The 8806-nt window shown below is 43.8% G+C and overlaps 1 protein-coding gene across 1 annotated transcript; it reads right to left on the bottom strand.

Annotated features, from left to right (window-relative positions):
- Window positions 1–2464: 2464 nt before the first annotated feature.
- On the bottom strand, window positions 2465–7778 carry LOC310785142 (calcium homeostasis modulator protein 5-like). The gene is made up of 2 exons (XM_083646133.1): window positions 7163–7778; window positions 2465–3503 (listed from the first exon to the last, which is right to left on the bottom strand). The coding sequence occupies exons 1-2, from the start codon at window positions 7703–7705 to the stop codon at window positions 3114–3116; spliced, it is 933 nt and encodes a 310-aa protein (XP_083502259.1). The 5' UTR covers window positions 7706–7778; the 3' UTR covers window positions 2465–3113.
- Window positions 7779–8806: the final 1028 nt, after the last annotated feature.

Below are 8806 nucleotides of genomic sequence, written 5' to 3'. Positions count from 1 at the left end.
AATTAACTTTAAGAAAGCCTTGAAATATGTTAAAACCAAACAAGCATGGTGTGTACCAAAACATGCATATCTTGATTCCTGTTTAGAACTCTGACTTAATGTTTTTGCTTTATTTATTTTATTTTGTTTATTTGATTGTCTGTTCCAATTTTGTAAATGTTTAGTCTGAATTTTTTGTATAATGTACTGTTTGTTACTGCCAGACTTTGTTTATTGAATAAAAAAAAAAAAAAAAAAAAAAAATGTGGCGCTGCGGACGTCGGCGGAAGTGAGCAAGAGGTCAGAGTTCAGGAAGCTCACGTGACGACAGATGTAGTGTGTCCCAATAGTATGCATTTTGCATGCATGCTGCACACTACAATCCATACTTTGTGAGGGCAGCGGCAGTACATACTACAAGAAAGAAGTACAAGTATGGGTATTGGAACGGGGCCCTGGTCTACCTACAGCACATGGGCAAAATACGGCCCGGATGCGGCCCACAGGCGCCACCGGTTTGGCCCGCGATGGAATTGCAATTTTTCCTTTTCTTTTTTTCTTTTTTACACACACAGTGCACCTGAACGCAACATGCAAGATACCCGCTGAATAAGTGTCCAAATGTTCATGTCATATTCTGGCCAATACTCACTACTACTACACTTCCATTATAGCATTTCAGTCTGGAATATGGAATATCTTTCAATAATCTGTATGACTAAAAGTCTACATTGAAGTAGAAATTTAAATAACTCAAATAACTCATTGGTTTTGGATTTATTTAGCTTCAAGACTGCATTTTTGTTCGTGTAACCCTCAACACAGGCTTTGATCATCCCGGGACACTTACTGATACTTATGCTTAAATTAACTCATATTCTGATTTATTTCAAGAAAAACATTTCAGCTAGTGGAAATTCTAATTGGCTGGTAACTTTAAAATCTAGCAGCCATATTGGCAGGTGGTCAAAAAAGTTAATTTCAAGCCCTGAGAGCAGGTGGTGACATAGGAGTGAGTGAGAAAAGGATCAAATATTGGTGGTTAAGACTGAATAATGACATCACAACTGTTAATTTAAAATGAGTTATTCCTTAAACCTGGCTTCAAATGCACCAAATTTTTCACACTGGCGCCGTTCGGCCCTCAGCAAAACCTGGTAGCGAGGAAATTTTTTCTGGCCCTCTATATCATCAAAGTTACCCATCCATGGGTTACGGCATGACAATATTTGTTCGGCCCCCGGCAACAATCTGGGTTTCTCATGTGGCCCCCCATGAAAAATAATTGCCCACCCCTGACCTACAGTATAGGCAGGATAGACTATAGGCCTACCTACAGTATAGGCAGGCAGCTGTGCAACAATGCATGTTGCACAGCTTAAGTTATTAGAGATCATATTGGTGAGAAATTCCCACTTTTATTATCCACAAAAGACACAAGAGGACACTTGATGCAACGCTGAAGTTTACTTTTTGCATTTCATACTCTGTCAGTTTTCAGATGAACAAGCAATGCCAGTCATATGGAAGCCCTCAAACACATGCAGTGTTACAGAGAGGTAGTAGGGAACTTGTGTATATAAAATAGTGGCAACACCCTTTATTCACATCATGTGCTTAGAGATAGTTAGATAGTTGCATTTTTGCCATTGCTCAGTCCCATTCTTCACAATAACATACTGAAAGGGTGGCTTTGTTGCTGGAGAGGCCTGGGGAGTCAAACTGACATACACACAATAGGCCTATAGTGCAGTAATATAACATCGAGGAGGAGTGTGCAACAGTCTCATCACTGAGTCTTCCTTGATTGTCTTCATATTGTCCACCAGTAAAATGCCTGAGAAGATTGTGTGCTCCTCTAGCTCAGTGGTTCTCAAGATGGGGGTCGAGACCCCCCGAGATTATTTTGTCAAAAAAAATCATAATAATATATATATATATATATATATATATATATTTAGAACACGGCTCTCTTGAATACTCGATTCTGATTGGTCAATCAACAATATTCACCGGTCATTATTTCTCGACAACCGACCGCTGCTCTGCCACACCTGGATTAATCAGTTGATAAGAGCCTTTTGTCAGCAAGCCACTACTAATTAGGCCAACCAGTTGCAGCTGTGGTGTCTTGTATGCCAATTACGAATGAAACCGCTTTGTCGTTGAAAACGCTATTAAAAAATCTATTTGAATAATTATTTTTGTCAGATTATTGAATGATTTAGTTGTAGGCCGTGTTCTAAGCGGGATAATGTATATTGAGGCGGTGATTACTGGGAAATAATGACCTTCAGGTGAACGATTAAGCCCTCCGCTACGCGTCGGGCTCAATCCACCTGTCGGTCATTATTTCCCCCGTAATCACCGCCTCAATATACATTATCCCTTACATATATATATATATATATATATATATATATATACATATATTTTTTTTTCCCAATGATGATTTGTCCAATAATCAAAAACCCACATTGTTACTGTTCACTTTACTAACTGGATGCACCTTAATCGTTGTTATTATTATTATTACTACTATAATCTCACTGTGGTATATAAGGAAATAGTATGTACCGATCAGATATTTCACTTTACTAAATACCATTTGAGAATGATTGTTCGAGAAGGCACATATTTTGTGACACTTTACTGTACATAGGCTACGTAACTTCTATTTTATTGTTTATGGTACATTCCTATGCCTCTTATACTGTACTTATATCTGAGTGCGAGCAACTGTAGCATGACTCAATTTCCCCTTGGGGATCAATAAAGTTATTCTGATTCTGATTAACTCTCCCATACCAATGATGTAATGTGTTATATATAAAGCTATATAAACTCTAAACTATATATAAACTGTATAAAACAGATTTCAGTGAGTGAAATCAGTGCGTGAATGCATGTGCACTGGGACGTCATTTCCTCCAGTGCACACCGTAGCACAGTGACAGGTGATTTGTACAGTAGCTAGCCAACTACTGCAATAAAGTTGGGTTGGGTAGCGGCGGGACGGGGCGTCACGAATCCCAGCCTGAGGTTTTTTGGGGGTTCGCGGCTGAAAAAGCTTGAGAACCACTGCTCTAGCTCATCTCTATGCCATGCTCCAAGTCCATGACAGAACCACTGCTCTAGCTCATCTCTATGCCATGCTCCAAGTCCATGACAGGTCTCTTCTCCGGGGTGAAGTCCCTGTCTGCCCTCTCCACATAGCGCTGTAGGGTGCTGTAGCATTGCTCACTCCTGGAGAAGCTATAGAGCGCAGAGATCTGCTCCCATGCTTTGTGGTTGGGGAAAGGGAAGGGATCGGGGTCCTTGTTCTCAAAGAAGCTGTGGAGGTTCCTCTCTGCCAGCTTGGTGGCATAATCCATGGAAAGAGTGTCGAAGCGCTCCCTCTCCTTCTCCATGTAGCGCTTCCAGAAGGTGAGCTGCAGGTAGCTCACCTTGGAGCGGCAGTTTGTGTAGCAAGTGCCAAGGAGGCCAACGGTGGCAGCTATGATGATGATACACCAGCCCAGGATCTGCAGGGGGAGCACAGACATGACAGATACAGACATAATGCTCGCATAACACCCTGAAACCCTATAGCAGGGATACTCAACTTGCTTTGTCCGGGGGACACTTTCGTGAAATGATAGAAGGCCAGGGGCCAGTTAATAAACAAACAATATACATTTATCTGTAGCGGATTGTAGGTTTTTAGGGTGTCAGCCGGAGTTTAGTCTGACAATGTTGTGCACACCGGATGGTTAGTTAGGTTAAGTTAGTTAGGTTAAGTACATACATAAGTGCCTGGGTAGCGAGCAGACGGCGGTAGGCCTATTTGATAATTTAGCAGCTAAATCATAGATTATTGAAAGATAATCCATATTCGAGACTGAAATGTTATAACAGAAGTGGAGTATTGGCCAGAATGACATGACATTTGGACACTTATTCAGCGGGTATCTTGCATGTTGCGTTCAGGTGCACTGTAAAAGAAAAAAAATATATATATATAGCAATTCCATCGCGGGCATGTGGCCCGTGGGCCGCAAGTTGAGTATCACTGCCCTATAGGGATCACATTACTATTATTATTATTATTACAGTTTTTCACAATTGTTTAAATACATTAATTGGAACATCAGACACAATGTGCACAACTTGAAACTCATGTACCAACTGCCAAACCAATTCTGCTGAACTCCAAGCACATTTTCTGCTTCAGACTCAGATTCCCATTCCAAACCACACATTTTTCACAACACTACACACAATCCTCTATATCTTGCACACTCTTTCTGAATTCCCTCTCTTGGTGTTCACACAGAACACACTGCCAATCACATTTCTAAACTCTAAAGGCTGTTGTGCAATTAGCAATCTGCAATTTGCTATAGAGGGTCACAGATGACCTCCTGGTTTGTTTGGAGAACAATGAATGGCGGCAACATCGAAGAGAGAGGTGAGCAGCAAGGCAGAGGAGTGAGAGTAAGAAGAGGAGGAGGAGGAGGAGGAGGAGCAGGAAGAGGACGCAGAGGACGAGGACCAGGAGGAAGAGGACAAGGAGGAGGAAGAGGACAAGGAGGAGGAAGAGGACAAGGAGGAAGACGACGAGGACGAGGAGGAGGAGGACAAGGAGCAGAAAGGAGAAGAACCATAATCTCTGATCAGATTAGGGCCACTGTCATTGATCATGTGGTCAACCATGGTTTGCCCATGAGGGAGGCTGGCCAGAGGGTCCAACCCAACTTGAGTCGCTCCTCGGTTGCCTCAATAATTGGGACTTTCAGAAATGAGCATAGGTAAGAAACCTACTCGTCTTACTGTAGTACTGCATATCAATACAGTATTCAATTAGTGTTGCAAGGACCTTGCTGTATTTCTATCTATTTGTATCTTTTGCAGAACTGCAAGATTACCACAACGTGGTGGGAGAGGAAGACTCCTCACAGATGAGCAGGAGATTGCAGTAGTCAATATGGTGCTGGCGAACAATGTCATAACCCTCCGACAAATCCAAGATGCAATCATTGCAGATCAACACTTATTCCAAAATATAGCAACAGTGAGTTTATCCACACTGGACAGCATTCTCCAACGCAATTCCATGAGGATGAAGCAGGTGTACAGGGTTCATTTTGAAAGGAACACTGACCGAATCAAGGAGATTCGCCATGACTATATGTACAAGTAAGTTCTATACATTCCACAACTGTGTCCTATCAGCACTGACACGTTGTCCTTTTTACAATGTTTCACAATAGCCTATACTTTATTGACCACTCTTGGTGTATAATATTGTCATGTCTGTTTCAGAGATTTCTTGACCTAGATGCAGAAACAGACCTGCATGAATTTATATTCATTGATGAAGCAGGATTCAACCTTGTAAAAAAAAAGGCGCCGGGGCAGTAATGTAACCGGCCAGCGTGCTATCACTGAAGTCCCTGGCTAGCGCAGAGGGAACATACCAATGTGTGCTGCCATCAACCACCACGGCGTCCTCTATCACCATGCCAACCTGGGCCCCTACAACACTGCCCTTCTCATAGCATTCCTGGACACACTCTACAACATCGTTGTTCAACCAGACCAGATGGATGACACAGAGGTGATCAGGTTTGTTGTTGTCTGGGACAACGTCAGTTTCCACCGGGCTGCTCTGGTCCGTGACTGGTTCAGGGGCCATCCTGAAATGTTCGTCCTGCATCTCCCTCCATACTCTCCCTTCCTCAATCCAATTGAGGAGTTTTTCTCTGCCTGGAGATGGAAGGTGTACGAGAGGAATCCGCAGACACGGATCCCACTGCTGCAAGCCATGGAGGACGCATGTGGCGATGTCACTGCTGAGGCCTGTCAAGGCTTCATGCGCCATTGTAGGCGATTCTTCCCCCGCTGCTTGGCCAGGGAGAACATCGCCTGCGACGTGGATGAGGTCATGTGGCCAGCCAGGGACCGAAGGCAGGATGCAGCCTAGTTGTTTTGTTTATTGCCTATTTTCTGTTATCTCTTTCATTTCATCCTGTTTTCATCCTGTTTGCTGTGATTTACAGTAGACTGCACATTTTGGGTACAAATAAAATAATATTTGTTGTTAAATTATTTCGTGTTTTCTATTTGAGTATTATGTAAACACATTATATGGTAATATTTTACATCCAACAGGTGAAAGTGTAACACTGAACATGCAAAGGCATAATTCTACTGATAAAGCATTCATATAGTGTTTTCCATTCATACTATAGTGTTTTCCATTCTGCACACCAGTGTTCAATGGGTGCTTAGAAATGTCTACTCATATGATGTATGTGTTTGTCATTTGAAAAGAAAATACCATTTAGTGAAGAGTTAACACTGTTTTGAGGGCAAAGTGTGCTTTTGCAAGACAAGTGTAGGATTTTGCATTTTGTGTGTGAGTTTTGAGATTTGTGTTTAGGGTTTTGAGAAAGTGAGGTAGTCTATCAGGAAATGTGTTTAAGCAATTGTATTATTATAGGGTCAGACTGAAGGAGAATCCTATAATAAGAATGCAAAGTCTCTGTGTGCGAGTGAGTGAGTGAGTGAGTGAGAGAGTGAGTGAGTGAGTGAGTGAGTGAGTGAGAGAGTGAGTGAGTGAGTGAGTGAGTGGGCGAGTGAGTGAGTGAGTGAGTGAGTGAGTCAGAGAGTGAGTGAGTGAGTGAGTGAGAGAGTGAGTGAGTGAGAGTGTGTGAGTGAGTGAGAGTGAGTGAGTGAGAGAGTGAGTGAGTGAGTGAGTGAGTGAGTGAGTGAGAGAGTGAGTGAGTGAGTGAGTGAGTGAGAGAGTGAGTGAGAGTGAGTGAGTGAGTGAGTGAGTGAGTGAGAGTGAGTGAGTGAGTGAGTGAGCGAGCAGAAATTGGATTCGGCCACAGCTTTACGTGCAATTGCGCTGAATCTTTCAGGAAGTGTAAAGCTAACGGAGCTGGATTTTTGAATGCGGTAATTATGGCCTAATAATGCATATTCATGTACCAAACGTCTCATTAGAATCAGTTCAGGTTAAGGGTATTCCATAGATAGACAACAAGTGCTGGATCCATCAGTTTTACAATATGAAACTGCATCATATTCATCATATCAGAGGCGGACGAAACTGACAGCCGATATTTAACCCTATTAGGAAACCTAATTGACCTTTGCACCTTCTGTCAGTCTTGAGATCCAGTGGATCATCTCTCACCTGTGACTGCGCCCTGAACATCAGCAGCAGCTCCATACGCTCATCGCTGGACAGCTTGGACCTGTCGCAGGGCACCTGGGCCAGCTCCCTCCGGCAGTCGGCTGTCTTGTTTTTGCAGAACAGATCCACCACCAAGTTCTCGTTGAGCCCGCTGACGGCACACTCGTAGAAGGTCCCGTTCAGCAAGGCCACGCATAGCCACATGATAGGGGCGACACAGGCGCTGGAGAGGATGTTCCCAAACACCCTGAGGCAGTTCAAGCAGTTCCCCCGGGGGCAAAGCTTCGCCGGGTCCAGGCAGCAGCCAGTGTAGAGTCTCCACAACCTGGAGCTGAAGAACAGACCCAGAACCAGCAGGACCACGGCCGGGCCCAGCAGGAACGTGATCCCGTAGGCAAAGTTCTGGCTGCGGTTGCAGGGGCACTGGAAGGAGACCATGGAGAAGACTCGCTCCCCGCCGATAGTCAGAAGTGCCATGAAGCTGTAGCCGATGGTGGCCTTCTGGTTCATGAAGAAGCGCAGGACAGTCTGGAAGTTATCCATGGTGGCGAGAGGGAGGTTTCAGACCCGCTCCACACAAAATGAACACAGCAAAAGCCAAGTGAATTTAAAGGGGGAAAGAGTTGGTTCCAGTCCCCAGTATACACACCACAGTCCTTTCTGAAGACAAAACACATCTGCCAAGCCTCTGGGAGCCCCTCCCTTTGGCTCTTCCTCTCTCTCCCTCCCCTCTACATATGGTGGCCGTGAAGTGCAAATCACAACGGCAAATAGGAAAACACAACAACAAATTGCGAATCAATCTATAGGCTCCACCAATATTTCTGTATGTACATACATATATAAATATATATATATATATATATATATATATATATATATATATATATATATATATATATATATACATATATTGGTGGCCAATCTGTGCATCACTTTTTGAGATATCCTGCAGACAAACGGATGGATGAACGGACAGACAGACAGACAGACAGACAGACAGGCAGACAGACAGACAGACAGACAGACAGGCAGGCAGACAGACAGACAGACAGACAGACAGACAGACAGACAGACAGACAGACAGACAGACAGACCTTCCGGCCACGACAACAAATCGGAAATCACAACGGCAAAACAGAAACCACAAAGCAGAAAACACAATTTTCACTTCTACCCGAAAAGATACCCAACTCAGCTTTTTAAACTGTTTTGTGATTTGTTGTGTTTTTCTATTAGTTTTTTTTGTTTTGTTGTGCTTTCCTTTTTGCTGTTGTGATTTGCACTTGATGGCCACCATAGCCCTTTCTTGCTCCTCCTTCCCTCCAGACTCCTCTCTCTCCTTCCGTCCCACCCGTCGCCTAGTCTCAGTGCCATCCCTCCTCCAAATCACTTCCCTAACTGCACTGCCAGGAAAAGAGAACAAACATCACTTCTGTTTCTCTGTCCCCCTCAGCTTTTGCAGTCTTCTCCATATATGCTTCCTCCCCTGCCGCTGTCTGTTGGTCAGGCAGTGCTGTGACTCGCGTGGACTCGCTGGCTCAATGCTCAAAACCTGCTCATCTGCTTTTCATGACTGGAGTCTGTCCTTTGAGAGTGATGTCATGGTACATGCAGCCTGAGGCAAATACTTAGCATACTTCG

The sequence above is a fragment of the Poromitra crassiceps genome (genome assembly GCF_964638095.1).
Source record: "Poromitra crassiceps genome assembly, chromosome: 1".
Taxonomy (NCBI): domain Eukaryota; kingdom Metazoa; phylum Chordata; class Actinopteri; order Beryciformes; family Melamphaidae; genus Poromitra; species Poromitra crassiceps.
The sequence above is the reverse complement of the archived record's forward strand: the minus strand, read 5'-3'. Positions and strand labels throughout refer to the sequence as shown.

What these genes read in the sequence shown, in the direction of transcription:
- LOC310785142 (XM_083646133.1), bottom strand. Translation starts at nt 7,705, where the DNA reads ATGGATAACTTCCAGACTGTCCTGCGCTTCTTCATGAACCAGAAGGCC. An exon ending in TGTTCAGGGCGCAGTCACAG is followed by an intron (nt 3,504 to 7,162) that starts GTGAGAGATGAT and finishes CTCCCCCTGCAG; the next exon opens with ATCCTGGGCTGGTGTATCAT.